The 24,865-nt window shown below is 30.5% G+C and overlaps 2 protein-coding genes across 2 annotated transcripts; one reads left to right on the forward strand and one right to left on the reverse strand.

Annotated features, from left to right (window-relative positions):
• Positions 1-796: 796 nt before the first annotated feature.
• On the reverse strand, positions 797-7,477 carry LOC123894400. Its single transcript, XM_045944395.1, has 11 exons — positions 6,997-7,477; positions 6,750-6,919; positions 6,108-6,289; positions 5,326-6,018; positions 5,148-5,225; positions 4,727-5,051; positions 4,442-4,641; positions 3,903-3,979; positions 3,291-3,392; positions 1,307-1,496; positions 797-1,214 (listed from the first exon to the last, which is right to left on the reverse strand). The coding sequence occupies exons 1-11, from the start codon at positions 7,020-7,022 to the stop codon at positions 1,119-1,121; spliced, it is 2,139 nt and encodes a 712-aa protein (XP_045800351.1). The 5' UTR covers positions 7,023-7,477; the 3' UTR covers positions 797-1,118.
• Positions 7,478-18,478: 11,001 nt separating this feature from the next.
• LOC123894402 (O-glucosyltransferase rumi homolog) lies at positions 18,479-24,838 on the forward strand. The gene is made up of 6 exons (XM_045944398.1): positions 18,479-18,800; positions 21,373-21,914; positions 22,316-22,508; positions 22,602-22,666; positions 22,812-23,022; positions 24,386-24,838. Exons 1-6 carry the CDS (start codon positions 18,723-18,725, stop codon positions 24,728-24,730), a joined length of 1,434 nt encoding a protein of 477 aa, XP_045800354.1. The 5' UTR covers positions 18,479-18,722; the 3' UTR covers positions 24,731-24,838.
• Positions 24,839-24,865: the final 27 nt, after the last annotated feature.

Raw genomic sequence — 24,865 nt, forward strand, 5'->3', positions numbered from 1 at the left:
ATGTGTTTAACTACTATATGCTTCCAGGATGAAGCTGATGTATTTTATGCTTTCTGTTGTCTTGGTCGAAAATTCGTAGGCTTGATTGTCAAATAATCTTTTGAAGAGGTGCGTTTGTTCAGAGTATAATATGATCCAACCAAATGAAATCTTGAATATTTTGTATGCTAAGGAAACATATATAGCTAGAGTCTTTAGAAAGAGCGGCACATATTAATTTTTTTATGTTGCTAGAGCAGAATAGACCGGAAGTTGATCGAATTGAATTGAAACAGATAGGATCTGAGGATTTGTTGTGGCAAGTGTGAGGTGAATTAAGTCTCACATTGCTTGGAAAAGTGGGGGTTGAGTATTTTATAAGTTAGAGGACTCATAAACCTAATGTCTTAAGATTATATGGTGTCCAACTCACTTGTATGATTGCTCTCAACCTAACATGAATAATCCCCCGGCTGCCCTTTCGTGACCCAACTGGTTTGTTCAAGGTCCAAAAGATGTCGTGAATTGCTCTTTTTCCCGTATTGCTTAGTCATACAAAATACACTAGTAAAGGATATTTTCCGGTAGAAAATATATTACTGAAAAATATCTTACGGTAGAATATATACCACTGGAAAATTAGTTCACACTTGTGTTTATTTCTTTACCAACTTCCCTCACATTTGAAACTTGTCCCAACATGTTGCATATAAGTTATACCAGAAGTCATGAATTTGTGTGCTGAGCTTACATTGCATATATGTTACAGGGATTCAGGTTATTTGGTGCCTAAATTTGGTTTGAGGGCTTCAAATTAAAGATGTCCTGCAAGCTTATAAACTGGTTATTTGGTCATCTAATATTGTCTGTTGCTTTTGTTCTAATACTTTTTCCTCTTGTGGTGATGATCTTAATGATGCAGGTTAGGTCCATAATCATTTTAATTTTGGCTCAAGTTTTATATGACTAACCCTGTTAATTATACATGGCGCTATCAGACACAAAACCTTAACAAAAAAGTAGCAGTTGGTCTATCAAAAGCGCATTCAGATTCATGCAAAAGTATTTCGATCCTACACTTTACAAAAACAATAGCACGGTGAAGAGCATCTCTGCGATCATGGAACAACATTCTGTCATTAATGACTGCAGGCAATAGCTGACATGAAAGACCTCTTCATATTTGGCGATGTATAAACTTCCTTCCATCCTTTACCTTCCTCATAATTCTCAACCTGTGTGTGTATGTAATATATGAATGTGAGAGTGAGACTAATACTAAGTGTATCATCAAAGGTAAAAGACTAATGTTAATAGATTTACTTACAGTATCTACCATAGTCTGACAACCATTAACACCTCCAATCACAAAGATGGAATCTTTGACCGTTGCAGCAGCAAAATACCCCCTAGCATGATTCATTATTGCTTCCTCCACCATCCATTTCTCGAGACGAGGATCAAAGACCTCAACACTTGAAACCATTGTTTCTCCATCAAATCCTCCTAATGTGTACCTATGTGCGGGGAATGAAGTAGTTTAAGTAAAACATGTTTCAACCAAGAACAGAACATTGCATGATAAGAAAGGTAAGTCTCTAACTAGAAATAACAATAGTTTTATCTATATGCAAGTTTACCATGTTAATACCTATTGTTGAGAGTCTTACATTGGATATGACCCGAAATTTGTTTATAAGTGGGAGGCACCTCTCACCTTACAAGCTGATTTCATAGCGTATCCAAGATCAGATAGGAGACCCTCAGACCACTCAAGTAATAATGCACAAGATATCGAGTCTTGCGCATGATGGAGTGTGTTGAGAGTCTCATATTGTATAAGATATGATTTGCAAATGTGTTTATAAGTGAGAGACATATGTCACCTTACAAGCCGATTCTAACTCAACTCAAATTCAAAGATTTACCAAATGAACCTTACTGCATATATAGATTTTCAGACAAATAATACAAAGATATAGGTAGAGTTAAGTGTTACACACAGGGGCGGTCCGGAAGGTGTTCAGGAGGAGACCGCAAAGGGCTCCAAATTTTTATGGACACCAATTTATTTATTTTCTTAGTAAGTGTGTGTATTAAAAAATATAATAATATAACAAAAACAAAACCCTATCAAATTTGATAAATTGTACCAGCTATGCATATATCTAATAAAAAGTCATAACCTAAATTTGATTCACTATAAATTGTCCCAACCTAAATTTGATTCATTATAAAATAGAAACCCTTGAACAGATAAATTTAAGTCACCATCATTTCAATAGGTTATAAAAAAAGGGTCATGCCAACTAGTGCCCGGGCAGGGGCGGACCCAGACATAAATTACTAGTGGGGCTAAAAAGCTTAGGCACTAATGGAATTTTTTTTTTATTTTGATAGCTTAGTTAAACAACAAACAATATATGAGATTACTACTAATAGAACATCTATATCCAAAAAAAGAGCAACAACAAATAAACAAACCAGAGAATTTCTATTAAAAAAACGAAACCAACAAACTATATCCAAAAAATCACAAAATTTATATTCAAAAAATTCATGCATATCATTATTGTTTGATGCTTCGCAAAATACTACTTTGAACCAAAATATATAGAACCCAAAATTATACTAGCTTATCAATTAGCTTAAAACTTATTAATTTTTATTCCAATTTTACCTATATTATCTTACTTGAAAAAATTAAATATTAATTAAACATATATTTTTTATGTCATTATATGATAGTTCAATTGCTAATTTTACCCAATATACTACAGATATTTTCACTAATACTTAAACTAATATGTGTACGAGAGACTTTCAATCATCAATAATAAACTCTAAACTGATATTTACATTAATATTTGTATGAATATGTATAAAGAATAATTTAAAATAATTTATAAAATAATTTATTTATTTTTTTAAAAAAATATGGGCTTGGGCTGGTGTGGCTATAGCCACACCATGCCTTGAACAGGTCCGCCCCTGTGCCCGGGGCACTAGTTAAGGAACTCAAAAGTAGTAAATTTTACATTAAAAAAGTATATTTTACATTTTAAAAACGTTTACTACACAAATTCCAAGACAACTTTACTACTTTTGGTTTCTTAACTAGTGACTCAGGGACCTGTTAGTATTTTCCATTAAAAAAATAGCCAAATTCTTAATTTGCATAGGGCACCAAAAATGTTAGGGACGACTCTGACAACATATTGCAAAACATTCCAAGGACACTTGTGCAATTCCTCATTGCTACTATGTCAATATTAAAGGCAATCAAGAAGAAGAAACAATGTTTAACTCACAATTTTTCATTTAGAACAACCATTGCATGACAGCCCCGGTTTGTATTCATGTTTGCTATTTTGGACCAAGCATGTTCCCTAGGATCAAATCTTTCCGCAGAACTGCAATTATGTAGAAGAGTCACTGATATTAGTACAAATGTACAAATATAAATAAATAAAAAATACGGCTTTGTCTATTAAGCACAACTTAAATAAGTCTTGTACCATACACAAATTTGTTTTCCACCATTGGATCAATGTATCACTACACCTCATTTGATCCAACGGTGAGATTTATTGATCCAATGGTGAAAACAAATTTGTGCATGGTGCAAGACGTGTCTCACTTGTGTACCATAGACTTGACCATTAATACCTATGAAGCACGAATACAGACACCGGACACAGATAATTCAATGTAATCATATCTGTCAGTGTCGGTGTCGACACCAACGTGTGTCTGACATTGGGACACGCCTAATATGAAGAGTGTTTGTGCTTCATAGTAAAATACATCTAATTATATATAAGTAAAAAATAAAATCATATTTAGATCAACCATGTTTACATGACAAATTTTTTAACAACATATACAAATCAATTAAACGGAAATCAAATTATAAAAATTACTTTAAATAGTAATTTCCATCATATCCACCAGTAGCGTAAATTGCACCATTGAGTTCCACTGCCGCAAGAGTAAATCTCTGGAAATACGAAGAGCATTCAAGCATTAACTTCAACAATTTTGTATGCTTTTCAAAGAAATTATCCAAATGATTATTTTATTTATTCTATAATGTGACTGAGAAGAACAGACATCTTTTAGGCCGAGCTGTTAGTTCACATCCTAGAGGTGACTCACTCACACCGAAGTACTAAAGGCAATAAGCTTGATTGTGTTACTTGATGCAAGCATATATAAAATTTCCTATAACATCCTAGACCTTAGCTACATGTCATGTCTTGTGAAAAATATAAAAATAAAAACATATGAAGTAAAATGTAAATGAAAAGCAGCATGTAATACAGTTAATCCAGTTGTCATGGTAAGAAGATTACACCTAAAAAATCACATAAACTCTCCCTTTGTTTTTGGTTATCCGTAATTATACTGCTTGGATCTCAATCAAGCAATGAATATTTAACATTTGAAAGACTCAATTTACCTTGTCTAGCATTGAACGTGTGGGGATCCACCGCCCAATGTCAAAATCAAGCATCTCGACGTCTGAGAAGGACTCAAGACCATTGCCACCTCCAACAGCAAATATTTTATCGTTCAAAGCAGCACCAGACAAGCTCCCTTTCTTTCGGTTCATAGAGGGACACAAGGTCCAGTTATCAGAAATTGGGTTGTATGATTCGACTACAGACATAAGCCAAAAATGGTTAACAGAAACTTCATCTCATTGTAAAAATAACAAATTCAAAACCATAGTAAGATCTCATACCTGAGTCAAACCAAACACGGTCATCTCCACCACCGAAAACATAAATCTGACCATTGAACTCTACAACTGAAGCATATGATCGGAGACAGTTCATAGGCTTGAGAGATTTGATCACATTCTGAGAAGTACAAAACATATCCATGTGTGCTATAGACGATTCTCCATATGAGCCGCCTATTAAATAAAATGAATCTTTGGCATCTAAATGCAGCTCAGCAGTTGGACTGATTACTTTCTCCTCAACATTTGTCGGAGGAATATCATGTGTAGATTCCAACAGTGCACAACGGTCTTTCAGAAGCTGAATTTGCAATTCTGCCTCTATCTGAATGGAAAAAAAAACAAGCCAATAGTGATATGAGAAAAGGCATATTCACAAAGTGCACTTCAATAACCAGACAATTCTGCCTCTTGATATTACCAGCTTTTGCTCCAGGTAATTATTTTTTTCAGCTTGCGTTGTTTTGAAATCCGCCAGTGCTTTTATCTCTTGCACCAACTGTAGAATATAGATACATCACCAGTTAGTTGTTTGTAAAAAAAAAAAAATTAATATATTAGTTTACATATAATGACAGTTAACGAACATTCTCAACTACCTGAGCTATGTCGAATTGATGCTCAAATGGAGAGCTAGAATTCTCCTCCTTCTCAGATGGATAACTGGAACTCTCCTCCTTCTGTAATGGAGAACTAGGATTCTCTTCCTTGTCCTCTGAATGCTTTTCTTCAGACCAATTCTCACCCGCATAAGGAGTATCAGTTACATTGTTATCCCAACTTAGATTCTGATTTTCACGAGCAACAGCAAATTCCTTTAGTTTCATCCATGCGAGGTCCTTCTCATTTGGTGCTGCTTCCTCCTTATCAGTTGAACGGGTATCCAAGGTATCCAATGGCTTAAAGCATTCATCTAATAAATCACTGTCATTGGAACCTGATATCATACTTGAGCGGGTAGAATGATGCTCCTCTAACTCTGATTCAAGCATTTTAAAGGTTTTAGATTTCCAAGAAGGATCATGCGATGGAAGAGGTCGGGATACAGTTGCTCGATTTGTATTCTGCGGAACATAATTAGCAGGCCCAGATTTAGCAGGGGCAAATGGCGAGGGTTTGGCAGACTTAGCAGGGGTGATTGCCAAGGGTCTCAATAAGGCAATCAGCCGGCTTGTTTGTCCATGGTCGAGTTCAAACCAGAAATGGTTATGCATGTAGTAGTTCTCGGCAATTATATGTTTAAACTTTTCTTCAGTTAGTGGCCGGCAGTGTAATTGCAGTCGAATCCGCACCTTGAAAATTAAAAACAGAAGCATATACACATTAGTTACTTTTCATGAGTAATGAATAATAATCCATAGTTCCAACAAGAAAGTTTTACCTGAGCCGGAAACTGTGTTACATCTGAACCGTCATTGGTCCATGCATAGCGGTCGATATACATTCTTCCATCACCCGCCGCCTCAAAAATTCCATGAAGCGTCCTGTCACTATAGTTAAACAGGAAGAGAGGCAGCCCAGGATGAATATTCTTCACATAGGAGTAGTGTGCAGCAGGTAAGCCTGTTGAAACAAATAAAAGTTCCATGAGTTAGAGTTCACAATCCTATCCAAAATGCCTAAAAAGTGAAAACTCAGTAACCAATACCAATAATCTTGTAGCATAAAAAACAAAATGCAAGCATCATGTAATCATGTTCAAGTAAACATCTAACTTTATAAGTGGTTCCATGTTATTTATAGTGAATAACACAATCAACTTCAAAATGCTTTGTAATGTAAGTGATCTTTTTATTTTCTTGAAATGGCCAACGTTAGTAATTCGTTGTTAATCTTAATATTTTTCACCTTTACCGGGACTTAAACCCGAGAGAGACCTTTAACTCCTTAACTCCTTTAACCCTTAACTCAAACCAGTTGAGCTACACAACCCCCTTAGTGTTCTAAGATTCATACTCATGAGTCATGAAAACCACACATGGTATTAATCACAAGAAAAACAATCACATGAAAAATGACTTACCAAATAGTTGTTTGTTTAAACATTCGTTAATCGTCATATTCTTGCAACCAAATACGACACCACCAAGCTCATTTTTTGTCAAATTCCTTCCAAAGGATAGATTTGGACTAGGAGAATAAAGCTGATTCCTAGTCAAAGAAGAAATTGGTGTTTTCTTCCTATTCATGATCCTGTCATAAGAACAACAAAAATGTCAGTACTTCATTGACAACCTATGGCAAAAACTGAAATCACAAATAAACCTAACTTGTTAATATTCCGATTAGGCTTCATCGAAATCAAAAAGTAAAAATCTGGGTTTGGTTTGGCTAACAAAACAGAAATTTTCTTCCTCTTTACTTCTTTTCAAATGAAAAGAATAAATGCGTACAAAAATTTCTTCACATAAATGTTTCTGTGAAAAAGATGAACAGAAAAAATACTACTCTACTTAAGCACTTATATCTATGAAATGATGATAAGTTCATCCAACGAAACAAGTAACATGATGATAAAAGAAGTAATAAACAGAAAAGTTTTAAACTTTATTCAAAAGGGTTTAGATTAAAAGCCTAAAATCTATGAAATGACATGAAAATTTCAAAACTTGACTGAAAAAGTTCATTTTTTGCTTATGATCATGAACAGTGTTTTGGTGAAAACAGAAGAAAATGAGAGAGAGAGAGAGAGAGAGAGAGAGAGAGAGAGAGGGAGGGAGTTTGAACGGAGAATGAAAGGGTGACCAACACACACTGAAGACGAAGCAACAGAGAGTAGTACAGAGAAAAGGAGGGAGCGGTTTTTTTTTTATATTTTTTTTTTTTTGCACAATATTTTTTTTATCGTGTCCGACGTTCGAACTCTGGCTCTACATATAAAATGCTGATGTCCCTACCAACTTAGTTAAGCGGAGACTTTTTATTTTTTTATTACTCATACAAAATGACTATCATTGAAAAAAGAAAATTTGTTTGGTTATTACGATTGAAAAAAAAAATGTTAAACCGTGCTTGTAGGGGTGTTTATGGTTCATGAACTCTACTGGACCATATAAATGGTTCAGTTCAGTAATTGAAACCATTTTTTTTTTATAAAAATCGGTTTATTTCTAAAATCAGTTACAGTTCGATTCAAAATCGGTTTAGAACCAGTTTACATCTTTAAACCGATTTAGTTTCAGATAACTGTTTTAAAACTGATTTTTTTTAATAAAAACCAGTTTATTTTTGAAAACTTGGTTTTAAACCATATTTTTTAAAAATGTTTTTCCCGAAAAAATAGGAAACTTTTTTCCTGAAAAAAAAATCGAAAATTTTTTCACGAAAAAATATCGGAAACTTTTTTTCCGAAAAATATCAAAATTGTTTTCCCGAAAAAAATCGGAAACTTTTTTCCCGAAAAATGATCGGAATTTTTTTTCTATAAAAAACTCCAGAATTGTTTTTATCTAAAATCAAAACTTTTTTCCCCGAAAAAAGATCGGAAACATCGGGAACTTTTTTTCCAAAAAAAATATCATAAACTTTTATTCAGAAAAAATATCGAAAACTTTTTTCCAGAAAAATCGAAAACTTTTTTCAGAACAAAATCGATATTTTTCCCGAAAAAATATCTGAAACTTTTTTCCAAAAAAATATTTATCGGCATATACACACGACTATTTAAAGGTTAATAATCTCAATTGAAAAAAATTTGGAGTCTCAAAGAAGAATTCTTTCTTTTCAACTAAAATTTTTTCTAAATTTTTTTCATATGTAAATGTGAATGATCCACCTTCTTTGATCACATAAATTTACCTTTTTTTCTATTTGGTAGGAATTTGTACGACTAATAATAGCATAATATATATAATTAAATATTAAATTTACCTTCTTTATGAGCTAAATAGGAAAAACAATTGTTGACTTAAAGTTGATGAGATGCAAGAGGAGTTATCGAGATAGAATTGATGACAAGTAAAATGATTCGGCGAAGAGAATTATACTATTTTTTTTGTCAGGTAATCTAGAGGTGAGAAATTTCACTCTTAAAGGTAGATAAGTGGAGTGTTTGGGGTTCGAACTCCGACCTCGGCATATAAAATATAATAGTATTCAGACCTGTGCCAAGCACGGGTAAAAATGTGTTTGTAGATTTATTGACTTATAAATAATATATTTTATTTTAAAGTGAAAAATTAAAATTTTAATTGCTAATAGAAGATAATTATCGACAACTACATAAATATTTATATTCGTATAAAATTTAATAATTAAAATAACACTTTGTGATAAAAACTAACTGTAAAATTTAAGTATAGTGTCATAGATCTTCTTAAGGAAAATTTTCAAAACCAACTTTGTGATAAAAAATTTAAAATGTATCGTAGTTTTTTTTTTTAGGTAAAAATGTATCATAATTGTTGTTCATATTATTCCTCACTAAACAAATTTTTTTTTTGAAAAAGCCTCACTAAACAAATTATAAAGTTGATTGAAAATAACTTCTCTATGGAATATATGGAAGAGACTTTGAAAAAACTTGTGTATCAATATATGAGTAAAAATATATACTACAATATAAATAACAAAAATAAAAATTGATTCCCGTATTAATATTTAAGTAGAAATATATAGGTTCCTGTTGAAATTAAAAAAAAAAAAAAAGAAGTAGTCTCCCTATTAATATATGCCTAAAAAATATAGATTCTATAAAAATTATAAAATAAATAGGTTTTCGTATTAATATATGAGTAAAAATATAGATCTAAGTAGAAATTATAATGCGTAAAAAAAGTAGAAATTATAAATAAATAAAAAAGTCATATGTATTAATGCATACGAAGAAATATACCTTCCCGTAGAAATTACAATAAAAAATATGCTTCCGTATTGATGTATGAGTTGAAAATATGAAATATATGTTCTTGTAGAATATTATATAGTTTATATTAAACATTCACCCATTTAAATGTAAAATTTACATGTAAAATGTTCATCCTCGTGTATTCAGAGACCAAATTATCATAATATTTGTGAAGTTTCAAAACTCAAAATAAACCTCAAAATGAAGGTTTTTATATTGATATATGAGTAGAAATATAGGCTATAGTAGAAATTACATAAAAACAGTAATATATATTCTCATAGAATTATTAAATTTTGTTTTTGATCTCTATAAAATTATGAAATTTTGTTTTTGGCACCTATAAAAAAAATGTTTCGGTCCATATAAAATTATACGGAACATAACTGCATTAAAGAATTATAGTATTCTAAACATGATTGAAAAAAATTATTCAAAAATTAAAATATTTAATGATAATTAAATATTAAATAATTTAAAAAAATAGTAGAGACTAAAATTGCATGCATAAAATTTTTGTATGAACTCAAACATGTAGTAACTTTTTTATAGGGAACAAAAACAATATTTGGTAATTTAATTTAAGGGTAAATGCCTATTTACCCCCCTACAAAATCAGAGATTTTTCGTTTATCTCCCTGCAATGTCAAGATTTTTTCATTTTGCCCCTAGATGAAAAAAATTTGACGTGGCATGCACACGTGGAAATACATTAAATTTATATTTATTTTTAAAAATCCACGTCAGTTAATATTTTTTTTAAAAAAAAAATTGAAAAAATTATTATTATTTTTTAAAAAAATTCTTAAAAATTTATTATTATTATTTTTTACTGTAAAAAAAATTAATACTTAAATTTTATAAATTTGTAAAAATAATAGAAAATAATTTTTTAAAAATAAGTTTATTATTTTTAAAATTTATTTGTTAAATTTATTTTTTAAAATTATTAAAAAAAGAATAATAAAGTTTTAAGAATTATGTTTTTTTTTTTAAAAAAAATTTAATGCATTTCCACGTGTGCATGCCACGTCAGCAAAGATGCACAGTCAGATACCCACTTGTCTATCTAGGGAGCAAAATGAAAAAATCTTGACATTGGAGGGGGTAAACGGAAAAAATATTTGCGCAGAGTGATAAACGAAAAATCCTTAATTTTGCAGGGGGTAAAAAGACATTTAAAAAAATCAATGTAATAATAAATGTACCTGCTAATATAAATAAAATATTAATTGTAATTGTAATATTCAAATCATTCTACACATAGCTGCATTAAATATATGATATAGCAACATCTTTTATTACCAAAAAAGTTCAACATCCCTTTTAATATGTGTATCGTCGTACTGTCATTACCACATCTTCATGTGCTGTTATGACAGCACAGGAAGCAGAAGCGTGGAGCTTATATCAAGGTATACAATGGGTTGCTAGCTTGGGTTATAATAAAGTTGTCTTTGAACTAGATTGTAAGATTGTTGTGGATGATGTGAACAAGATGAGTATCAACCAATCGGAGTATGGTTCAATCATTCAAAATTGTCGAACCTTACTTCATCACTATAATGACTTCATAGTCGTTTTTACTAGGCGTCAAGCAAACGGTAGCGCTCATGCACTCGAACGAGCAGCTTTATCCCATGCTTATCGCAATACTTTTAATGTAATCCCTCATTGTATTGCTACTATTATTATGAATGAAATGACATAAGTTTTCTTTGCGTCAAAAAAAAAAAATGTGTATCGTCGTACTATTCATATTTTAGATACAATAATTTTTTTTCTAAATTCATACAATATAATTATGGCATATATTTGCTCAAAAAAAAATTATGGCATACATATATATATATATATATATATATATATATATATATATATATATATATATATATACACACACGATTTTGAATAAATTTTGGATTTACTATTAACTTGCCATATACGAATAGGGTTGGGAATAGGCCAGACGGCCTACAGGCGCCTTCGGCCTAGCTTGTTTAAGCCTGGTCTGACCTGTTTATTAAAAATGCTAGGCTCAGGCTTTGAAAAAAACCTATTTACATAAATAGGTCAGGCTCAAACTTTTAAAAAAGCCTACAAAGTCTGATAGGCCGACCTGTTTATATTTAATAATTATTATTTATATAATAATTTTATTATGGCATACTTAACTTTGTCGTAATCGTATTTGTTATTTTATTAGCTTTTAATTCTTGTGCTAATCATTTTATTAGTTTTTTCTTAATGTTGTAGAAATTATAACAATTAAATGTGAAATAGGCTTTAAGGCCTGTTTAACCTATTTAAAAACACTATATAGAGTGATTCAAAAAAAAAAAAAAAATATAGAGAGACATTTATGTAAGACAAACTTTTAAACATGCTATAAGGCCAGGCCAAGCTTTAAAAAGGCTCGAGCCAGGAAAAAAAAATTGCATTTGATAGACCGTAGGCCATGCTTAGGCCTGAAGAAAAATCGTAGGCCAGACTCAGACCTGTCAAAGCCTGGCCTGGCCTATTCCCAACTCTATAGATGAATTAAATATAATATGTCATGATAATTACAACCCTTTTAATCACAAAACTCTGCAAAAAGTTAATAAAAGAAAAGAAAGTGCGAGTGTGGTAATAATAATTGGTGTACATATTAAGCAATAATATAAATTTAGTTAAAGATCAATTTGACATTCTAGTGGCCACTACAAGGAAAAAAAAATTCGGCGGCGACAAATGTTGTTGAGAAAAATACAAAATTGCTGCAAAATGTATTTTTTGCAGCAACAAAATTATCGCTGCATGTCGTTGGCATAAATGCCGTTACGAAAAGTTTTACAAGGATAATCAATGTTGCTGCCATAATTAGTGTTTTCGCAACAACAAAGATCGATGCTGTATAATGACTATTGTCGCTGCAAAATGTATTTTTGTCAACAAATAAAGTCGCTGAAAAAATATATGTATTTTTGTCAACAACTAAAGTCGCTGCAATAAGTTATTGTTTTCAACAATATTTTTTTGGCTTAAATGCAGTTTTACCGTCCCTGTTTTGAAAAATACGGAATTTTACCCCCTATTTTAAAATGCGGAATTTTACCCCCTATTTTATAATTTGTTGGATTTTGCCCCCCACCAAAATTCTACACAAAATCTGCTTATGAGCGACAAATGCAAAGCTTCGCACAGAACTCAATTTGGATCAATAATTCATAAAACTGATACCTAAACGACCGTAATCGAGTTAGCTTTCCACATAATCAAACCCTACTAAATTTGGAGTTATAGAGAGAGATTAATTACCGTTTTAGTGAAGATCTGTCCAATTACTAATTCTGCAGAAATCTACTTGTGACCTTCAAATTCAACATCGTCTACCGAACGTATCGTAACTCCAAATTCGACGAAATTGAAATTCCAACAAGATTAATTTCGTTAGCTTTCCATACATGTAAATAGTATTCAAAAATGAGCTATAGGGTGAGAGGCATGACGAAAATACCAGTAGTAATTTCATACGATAATTAATTTGAACATACCTTCACTAAAACGGTAATTAATCTCTCTCTGTAACACCAAATTTAGTGGAGTTTGATTCTGTGGAAAACTAACTCGATTGCGGTCGTTTCGGTACCAGTTTGGTGAATTATTGATCCAAATTGAGTTCTGTGCGAAGCTTTTAACTTGAGGCTCAGAAGTAGATTTTGTGCAGAATTTTGGCGGGGGGCAAAATCCAACAAATTATAAATTAGGGGGGGGGGGTAAAATTCCGCATTTTTCAAAACAGGAGGGATAAAACTGCATTTAAGCCTATTTTTTTTAGGCTTAAATATCACATTGGTCATTGTATGTTCCCATTTTTTTGGTTTTAGTCCCTGTATGTTTTTTTTTTAAAAAAAACAGTTCCTACATGTCCAATTCCTTTTGGTTTTCGTCCCTCCCCTCTCAAAAATGCTGATGTGGCTAACGGCATGACATGTGACATGCTGACGTGGCAAATGAAGGACCAAAACAAATCAACAAATTCAATGAAGGACCAAAACCAAAAAAAAAAAATCCCTAAAAAAAAAATTTTTTGTTAAAAAAACAATTTTGTAACATGTTTTACTTTTAAACATACCAATTTTTTTTCAAATAGAAAACAAAATTTAAAATATATACTCCATAAACATATAAGAGTAAAAAAGTTTAAAATCCATAAACATATAGTGTAAAAACTTGTTCACAGTGTGCTAAAATTGGTTTAGGACATGTTAAAAAATCTGGTTATAATGATAGTGTGCTTAAAATTGCACATCAACTTAAACACAGTTTGAATTAACTTATTTTTGAGTTTATGCAAATAATTTATGTAGTTTTTATGTATTACTCCATCCGTTTCAAATTACTTGACATTTTAGATAAAATAGCTTATAAAATACAATTTTCATTAGTGTGAACTTATAAAATAGCTTAAAACCTAATTTATATTGTATAAGCTGTTTGAATAAGCTTAAAGGGGCACGTCAGCATGCCAAATGTCATGTCGTTAGCCACATCAGCATTTTTGAGATGGGAGAGACGAAAACCAAAAGGAATTGGACATGCAGAGACTGTTTAAAAAAAAAAACATACAGGGACTAAAACAAAAAAACCAGGAACATCCAGGGACTAATGTGATATTTAAACCTTGTAATTTTGATTTTGGTCTTAAAAGGCTCATCATGTTTTTAATTTTTTTAATTTTTAAGTGAGAGTCTTGATTTATATGGAGAAATATTTCATAGGAGATAATTTACTTTTGTTGGACCAAAACTGCAACAAATATTTAAGTAGAGGATAGAAAAAATTGATTTTAAAAGGTTTTTTTTTTTTGCGAGCAGGCTAGCTGCCCTGCGAATTGTGGAGGAGGTTCTGAAATTATAAGTTGAACTTAAATCAATCCTATAAAACCGGTTTCTAAAGTGATGGTTGCCTCTACTTTATATTTCATGTATTTAGATTTTTATATTTCGTGTTTCTTAAAATCCCTAAAAATATCGTTTGATGTGTATGTTGCAAATTGAATCGTCTGCTTAAAACGACAATGGATGAAATGAACCACTCACTAAATTAAGGGGATGTATTGGATTGATATTTCAATGGATTTTAAAATACTTTTTTATAATAAAAATGTCTTGTGGTATTCAATCAAGAATTTTACAAAAGTTAAATAACTCTTGTGGTATTCAATTAAGACAATCACGGTTTTTTTTTCGGGGCAATAAAATCTGTTGGTATTCAATTGAGATTTCTTATCACTTTTAAAATGTTTATCGGTATTCAAAAGTCTATAGATTTTGATGTACTTTTTTTGAGATGGATTTCAATGGACGTTTTAGTTGAAAATAAAAATACTTTTGTCATCTAACAATCTCACTCAAACCCTCAAGACTTTCCTTTTCTTCCAAAGACTTTTTTCTTCTTGCAAAACTGGAGTTCACGTTCTTTCTTTTACTACATCCTATACTTTTCAATCATCTTCTTGAATGACTATCATATACAATTCCAATTTGCAATTGTTCATCGTATACATTCATCCGCCAAAATAAACAAGCAAACCATATATATTTCATCATTTCAATCATTATATATGCCACTTTGAAAAATTCTATAATTTTGCAACAAAAAAATATTCTGCAGCCAAGCCGCTTTCTTTTATGATTCATAGTTGTTTTTATAGACTTTTTTATGATTTTGCAACGTTATAAAAAAGTGGTAAGAATCATAAAAAGACCACTGTATTCTTTACAACGTTTATTTGTCTTTTTTTTTATATATATATATTTTTAAAAAATATTCATTTATTTGATATTGATGATTGTTGATTTTTTAAGGAATGATTCATTTTCATTGATTCATTCATTATTATTTTAGAAGATATTTGTATCGAATTTATTGAGTCATTATATTTTAAAAGTCTATAAAGTATTTTGAAATATAAAAAATTTGTGTTATAAAGTCTTACAAATTCTTGTGTTAAGAATCTTGATTGTAAAAAGTCTTTCAAAAAAGTCTTCTAAAATCTCATAAAATCAATATAATCTCACAAAGTCTTTTAAAATCTTCAAGATTTTTTTTTGCTAAAATTGTCTTATGAAATCCAAATCCAATACACCCCCCTAAGACATTGAGATCAAGTGATTAATGAACCATTTATAACAAATCATTTGAGAGAATTCGAGTTCGATTTATGGTGGGAATAATTTTATTAGTTAGACTATATTTACCTCATAGTCGAACGGTGGATTATTAGACTCCTTCCCACGAGATCTAGAGGGTTAATAAAAAAAGAAGAAATAAACACTCACTAATTAATTTATGATGATTGAGAGCAATAATGGACAATACTCACCTACAAGCTCATTAATATCTTATATTCTAAGCTTATTCTGATACGCTAACCTTAAACTTAATCATTTTCCTGCTCATTTTCACTCTCATTTGAACCCTAATTTAATTCAAATAAAATGTTAAAAAATATCTCAACAAGAATCGAACCCACAACCTTTAAGATTTACTTGGTGAATTTGTCACTAGGCTACATGAATCAGTCTTATATAATTTGGTAATCCACATGTAATAAATATGAAATTAATGCTTAATTTTGTTTAAATAGAGATCAACCCCGTTTTTTTTATACAACTCCAATTTTTTTTTTTATGAAATACACATTCAATTTCTTTTTATACAAATCTTCTTTTTTTTGTTTAAATAGAATTCAATTAATTTCATTCCTCTCATTTTTTTCTCCCGGTTTTTGACATTAATTAATTTTCCATCGGATTTTTGCAATATTCAGTTCCAAATTAATTTAAATAAGATGCGTTATAGATTTGCATTTAAGTTATATCTCTTATATATTATAAGCTTGCTAACATAAGCTAACCCTAAACCTATTTTTTTTCCTCTCATTTTCCGTATCTTTTTATTGTGGCTTTATATTTAAAAAAAGTACAAATTTGTCTACAATAAAAATTGAATCTGCATTTGCTTACAATAATACAATAAAGTCTTTCAACCACTAGAGTATGTGCTTCAATCGTGATAAAAGTTAGGAATTCTAATATGCTAACCATGTTTTTCAATAAATTTGAACGACAACATTTCTTATCTCTTATATTATAAGCTTGCTAACATAAGCTAACCGTAAACCAATTATAAAAAAACCAATTATAAAAAAATTGGGATATGACGAAATGTGTATATAAATTTTACACGTCCGATTACAAAAAAATATTTACTCAATTTTTTTAATTTTATTTTACAAAACATGTTAAATTTATTTTCTTCGTTGCCACTATTCTTTTATGCCAAAAAAAAATCATAATTCAATTTAAGATCACAATGTGAACGTTTAATATTTAATCAAAATTTAAAATAAAGAGTAATGACAATATGTTAAACATGTTAAGATATATCTTTCGTCGCCTGTGTTTTCACATGGTCAGTTGTATGTTGCAACTTCAAGAGTTACTTCTAGAGAATGATTAAAGATTCAGATTATCGACAAATACGGTGAAGATGCAAATAAAATTTCGATTATAGTTTATAAGTAAGTATTTCGTAATATATCATAATTTCCGTTATATGAAAATTTATCCAAATTTATAGTTAATATTACTCTAATTTTTCAAATACGTTTTAATCAGACCCGTGCGTGCACGGGTCGGAAGTTCTAGTTAATTTATGAAAAACTATATAATTCATTATACATGCTTAAACTATATGCATTTGAAATTAACAACCATTTCACGTTCTAACAAATCGTTCGTAAGCAAGCTTTGAATGAACCTTGATAAAATAAAAATATGATTAAGATCTATTATTTGAGGTAGTTGATGCATATATTTAGTTAAACAATAATCATCAATCAACATATAAAGTTAGGTCGAAGTGGAATTCTCTATCCTATGGCTAATAGTCAAAGCTTTCATACATCATTCATACAACAAAACAAAAAGATGGGTTTCAACCTCAGCTTTATTTTCCTTCATTCTCCTGATTTTATTTGGTACAAGCACTTTTATCGTCCAATGGATTGACCTTGTAAGTCATATTCTTACTCTCTTGATCATCTTCTTAATCATGCTATTTCTTTCATTAAGTTAATTTTAATAGCTTTTGATGCATGTATATATATATATGCTTTGTGGTTTTCTTGGACGTACTAGTCCAAATTTTGTTTATCACTCTCTCACACACAATTGTTAGTTTGAATGAGTTATTAATTGATTAATTTCTCATCCTAAAGGTATAATATCATCATTTTATTTTATAGTTTAAAAGAAATTACCACATAAAATCCTTTTATTCTTAAAAGAAATTACCCCTAAAGTTCTCTTATCAAACATACTCATAGTTTTATGCTCAACCTATCCTCCTCTTATTCAACACATGCCAAAATTTATATTGCCTAGAGGAACCACGGACTCGGATTGCATCAAAAAGAAGTGTCTGCATTACAATTGATCATATCTAAATTGTCTGATCTTAATTGGACGATCCAGGTGTCCAGAATACATGTAGTCAAATTGCACAGAATCTAAATTGAAGAACCACAACCATGAGTTACTAGCCTACTCACATACATGGAAAAAGGGTATAGTGTTAAGTTGTCCTAAAAGCATGAAAGGAGAATAGGAGGACAAAATATGTTAAGTTACACATCCCTCCCAAAAACACTAACATTCTACTATGGTACATGTACTAAAAGTTTATAGAATATTTGACTCATTTAATTAAAATAATTCAATTTAAAGTTTATATAATATTTAACAAGTCAAACTTATTAAATCACGAATTATTAATCATATACATAATTACATATCTAGTTGAATGTTGAAACATTCAAAGGTATATAACATGTAAGAGACTAAGGTTTGATGAATAAACAGCCGGGCCATTTGTATTATAATGTTTTATTAGTTAAGATAATATAATGCAAAGAAGAAAAAAAAGTGTCTATATTTAGATTCCTATAAAATTAGTTTTTAATTAGGTGCATCATGCAATTGGTACACCATTTGAAGAATTCTTTTATTTTTTGTTGGTCAAATTAGCTTATAGAATTATAAGGCTAACCTTTCGCATATTCAATTTTCATTGAGTGAATTATGAGTTGTGTTTAGCATAATGACGAGATGGCTTTCCTTCTCCATCATCATCCTCATTGTATTTGTTGCAACTTCTTTCATCTTGGAAATTGACCTTGTAAGTCTCTTATATTTTCAATATTTGTGTTTTTCTTTTTGTTATAGATATTGCATTCTTTAATCATGGTTGTTTTTGTTTCTATAAACTTTATCCCTTCATTCATATCTTTCTCTCAACGTCGACGAAGACGTGTAGGTGCACTATTATGCGGTAGTGCCTCTAACTTTGCCTGAATTTTCCATTTCGCACTTAATGACCGAGCTTTCCTTCTTTCTTTTTGGGGGGATCATCGTTAAGTCAACGTAATGATATTCTAATATTCAATACTCCCCTATAATTGTAACGGAAATCGGTAACCATATTAACTTGCTCTCTAATAAACTTAACTTTGCAGTGAGATTGAAAGTTTAAAATGGCCCCAACAACACCGAAGAATATTACCTACATTTTTTTTTGGTAAAAAAAGGGATCAAATGCCCGAGAAATTAAACTATTCTAAACATATAAAACTTTCCTAAAATCATAGGTAAGAACTTGTAACACAAGGGATACATCATTTAAGCACCTATCCACATGGTTCATATCCATGTTTTGGGCCAGAAGCTAAAATAATCCCCATAGCATCACTTTCTTCTTTGATGCAATCTTACGATTTAGAGACACTGATCAAAATTGACCGGTAAACAAAGCCACAACAAAACACATGTTTTGTTGACATTTTTGTACGAATCCCACTTCTGTGACCCTGACATACTTGCGCGCCCCCTGATATTCTCAATTTACCCACTGGCTACTTAGAAAGCGAGTGTAGAAAAGAACAAAACTAAAATACCATTGTTCGCTTGCTACGTCGTAAGTATGGAAAATTGCAAAAATTGAAAAACCACAGTTCACATTCTTGCGAACTATAGTTCACAAAAAAAAAAAATCAATTTTTTTGTCCTCTTCATCTTATAAGGCATGAATACTATGAATTAAATTGTATTAATATTGAAAGATTATTATATATATATATATATATATATATATATATAGAGTAAAACTAATGCACCAAATAAAGAAATAAATTATACAAAGACAAATAGTAAAATTGATCTTAATTGTAAGGATTATCATTCTGCATAGTTGTCACCGTTGAATTGCAATTAGTGCACATATTATTCATATTTGATTTTGTATAAGGGTCTTGCTAAACAGTGCCCCGGGGCACTCTTTAAGCATTCTATTTAAAGAAATAATTTACTCAAAAAGTGGAACATTTCAATTTTCGAGGCGTTGACTTCACACATTTCCATAAAATTTTAACAAAAACTTACTATTTAAGATGCTTAAAGAGTGCCCTGGGGGCACCGTTTAGCATTTTCCACGATGTCACAATTGATTAGCAATTAGTGTATATATAACTGTCACAATAAATTAGCATATTATGCTCCCTGTTTGTATCAGTCTCGCGTGCAGGGACGGAGCCACATACAAGGATGTGGGGGCTCATGCCTGCACTAACTTTTGAGGAAGTATTTTTCTATATATAACAATATATGTAAATATTTGGCTTGGCAGATCAATATATCACCGAATACAAAGTTTCATTCATTTTGACTCAACACACAAACCACACCCCTCACTCATTCTTTCTCACTACAACAGAAATCAAACACGCTCCACTGTCTCTTTCACTCATGGTTTAAGGTCAAGTATATATTTCAATGTAGGCTTAATTGCATATTTGGTATCTTATATCTTTATTTTAGATTTTAAATTGGTCCTTTATGTTTTAAAAGTTTCAATTTAATCCCATGCATTACTTATTTCAACTTAAGTTGGTTCTTTTTATTAAATTTTGAGTTAATTTCGTCTAAAACTTCCACGTGACACCCTCCTAAGTTGTCCACGTATACAAATTTGTTAGCTAAATGGACGATTTAAACCAAAATTTGACTAAAATGACTAACTTGAAACTTTTTAAACTTAAGGGACCAAATTGAAACCTAAAACAAACCTAAATGATCAAATATATATGTAATTAAGCCTTTCATATATATTCTCTCAAAAATGAAATAATTTATACATTTAGTGCTATAAATTTGTATCTATGGTGCCCCCACTTTGCAAAATTTCTGGCTCCGTCACTGCTCGCGTGTATATAATTAATAGTCTAGTATCTATGAAAATCACTACAATCAAATATTAATTTCTATCCTTTTATAGAGTCACCGTGTTTAATACTATGAGTTCGCAGTCTACTACGTAGCGAACTGAGTTTTAGTTCGCATTCTACGTAGCGAGTGACTATATTTTTTACTCAAATACAAGATGTTCGCCCTCCTAAATGAAAAATATCATGAAAAAATAGTTCACATTCTAGGATGCGAATACATTTTTTCATGATTTTTTCCATAAAGGGGGCGCAGACGCTGAGTTTGAGTTAAAAATATTGTCACTTGCCACTTAAAGTGCGAAAAGCACTCGCATCCTAAAAAGCGAAAGGATTAATTTGGTCATTTCAAGAGGTGACTAAGACATTCTGGGGTACGAAAAGTTGGATTCTTTTTGTACTAGTATTAATCTAAGTATGCTTTGAGAGTGGTTAATCTAATCAATGTTCTTTTTTTTTTCTTTTTCTTTTCAGTCCATACTAACAAGAAATACTATATTCAAGACAATTGAAGTCTCAAACAACAAACAAGAACAATCTAAATTCCCACTAAGTTGCAACACAAACTCAACATCAACATGTCCATCTTCCTATCCAACAACATTTCATCTCAATGATGATTCATCATCTCAATCATGTCCACATTACTTCAAATGGATCCATGAAGATCTTAAACCATGGGAGAAAACAGGAATCACAAGAGAAATGGTTGAAAGAGGACAAAACATGTCACATTTTAGGCTTGTGATTGTGAATGGAAAAGCATATATAGAAAAATATGCAAAATCTTTTCAAACAAGAGATGTTTTTACAATATGGGGAATTCTACAACTTTTAAGGTTATATCCTGGAAAAATACCTGATTTGGAGTTAGTGTTTCAATGTGGTGATAAGACTTTGGTGAACAAAAACCTTTTTCAAGGACCACAAGATGTGTCACCTCCACCTCTTTTTCATTATTGTGGAGATGAAAATTCATTTGACATTGTTTTTCCTGATTGGACCTTCTGGGGTTGGTAAAACTTCTATTCCCTTTAATTAGAATTTAAATGCATCATTAACAAGTCATTAGTTACAATAAAAACTATAAATAAACTCAGAGTGAATATACTATCTCAGATCTTTTTATAAAAGACAATTGAGTTAACAAAAGTTGACGTATCTAGTTTATATTATAAATCAGATACATTAACTTTTATTGACTCAATTATCTCTTATGAAAAAGACTAGAGAGAGTACACTATTTTTCATACTTTTTTTTTTGTCAGGTAGCCTAATAACTAGAAAAAACGTTGTTATTTTTATTAAATATATTTTAGATTTTTATAATTAGTTGTGAATGTAAACATAATGATCATGCAAGGAAAAAGGAAAACAAAACTTATATAAGTTTACATTTTTTTTTCCTTCTTGGTAGGTCTGAGCTCAACATAAAACCATGGGAAACAACATTAAACAACATACAAGAAGGCAACAAGAATATCAAATGGAAGGAGAGAATACCTCATGCATTTTGGAAGGGCAATCCAGAAGTATCTTATATTAGAAAAGAACTTTTGAAGTGTAATGCCTCGGAAGAACATGATTGGAATGCTCGAATATATGATATCGTAAGTTCGTAATCTTATGCCTCTCGATTTCTTTTAGAGTAATTGCATCAATTTTTCGAAGACGAAAGTAATATATTTTTTTTTTCTTTTCAGAAATGGGTAGAGGAAAAATCGAAAAAATTTCAGGACACAAAATTGGAAAACCAATGTACCTATAGGTATGCCAATTTTATTTTTAATTTTTTTTTAAGTATTATGTGTGATTTTGAATTTTTTTTAATTCATTTTTTGAATTTGTTACATAGGATATTTTAGAACTTATTTGCTAAAGTATGAAATTTGTGTGACATGTTTTATGTTAAGGTACAAAATTTATGCAGAAGGGGCAACATGGTCTGTGAGTGAAAAATACATAATAGCATGTGACTCCATGACTATGTTCATAGAACCTAGGTACTATGACTTCTTTACAAGAAGCATGCTACCTTTGAAGCACTATTGGCCTATAAGTTTCAAAAACATGTGTGAAGAGATTAAGTATGCAGTGGATTGGGGAAATGCTCACCTTGATAGAGTAATAATCTTCTTCCTCAATTTTCCTCTAAATATTTTCTATATTAAAAAAAAAAACAAATTTGTGTTAAGTTTTTTTTTGGTTAACCTGATTTTTAAGGGAATGAAACTTTTGTAATTCAGAGTTCGGCCGCGAGGTAAATAAAATATGGCCAAAAATTATTTTCATCAAGAATCGAACTCGGGTTATTCCGAATGATTCATCTTAAGAGAAACTCATTAACCACATGAGCTCAATATCTTAGTTCAAACTTGTGTTATGTTAAAAATATGCTAGTTTTATTGCACTTCTTTTTATAATATACTCCCTCCGTCCCTTAATATAAGCTCACATTAGGGTTTTTCACGCATATTAAGAAAAGTTGGTAGTGTAATAAATGTGTACTTTTTGAGTATTACAATTACTAAATTATTCTTGGTAAAAAGATTATTTGTAGTTGACTTTTCGAATTTCAATGTAAAGTAGGGTTATGTTTGGAAAAATAATAATAAATGTGTCTAGGGAATTGAAAAATACTTATACATTTAGGGACAAATTTTATCTTTAAAAGTGTGCTTATAATTAGGGACGGATGGAGTATACTATAGTTTCTTTTGGCAGAAATATATACTATAGTTTAGTTGCTCGAAAATTGAAGCATGCATTTTGTTCCTACAAACAAAAAGAACTTAAGTTAATTGGACTTGACTACATTGTACCCCAAATATTGACATAATTGAACTTTTTTTTATGGCATATACATTGATTCACATAATTTAAGAAAATATCCCCATTTGAGTCTTTAATTAGCATAAAACACTTCTTACATCAATCCCATATGACCCTACAAAATATTGAAATCTGGATTGCTAAAACTACATGCAGTCAGATCAGATTTAATCGTTTGATTAATATCAGACGGTCAAATTTAATCTGACGGCATGACAACTGCATGTAATCTAGATCCAAAATATTGTGATATGAAATTAGTATTTTTTTTTTAAAAAAAAAGTTTAATGATTATGTACTGACGATGCTAAATGTCACAAAAATATCTTTAGAATATTATTTTCTAAATTTTTTGAACAAATATCTAAATAGGAACATATAGTTGAATGAATGTGTCAAACTTTTTTACAATCAGTACTAGGAACATATAGTAATTACTAGGAATGTTTCTAGTTGAAGGAATGTGTCATTAAACTCTTTTTTTAAAGTTGAAGTCAACATATATATCCTTGAAAAATGAATTTTTCTTCATATGATTAAAAGAGGGGAAAAAAAAAGAAAGAATTAACTCAATTACTAGTAATTACATTAGCTATTTTTCTCCCTAATATATATTTAAACTTACTAAGGAAAACAACATTTTGATTAATTGCAGGCACAAGCAATTGGAGAAGGAGGAACCAACTACATAATAGATAATTTAAAGATGAAATTTGTTTATGATTACATGTTTCATCTATTAAATAGTTATGCAAAGCTTTTGAGATTCAAACCAGAAATACCAAAAGGAGCAGTTGAGATTTGTGCTGAAAGTATGGCATGTTCATTGCGTGGAGCAAGGAAGAATTTCATGGTTGAATCCATGGTTTTGTCACCAAGTGATACACCTCCATGCACAATGCCACCTCCTTATACAATTGAATCTCTTCAACAATTTCTACAAGAAAAAGAGAATCTAATAGGGCAAGTGAAGACAAGGGCAATGAATAAAGAGCTATAGTGACATTTGTTTTGTAGATGTAGATATAGTTCAATGTCATTCTAATAATTAGTCTTAGTGTAATTGAAAAATTCTTAATTGGAAGAGTATTTTTTGTCAAGTAATGAATCTTTAGCTACATTTTATAAATTTAGA

Source organism: Trifolium pratense, linkage group LG7 (assembly GCF_020283565.1).
Source record: "Trifolium pratense cultivar HEN17-A07 linkage group LG7, ARS_RC_1.1, whole genome shotgun sequence".
In the NCBI taxonomy this organism is placed as follows: Eukaryota; Viridiplantae; Streptophyta; class Magnoliopsida; order Fabales; family Fabaceae; genus Trifolium; species Trifolium pratense.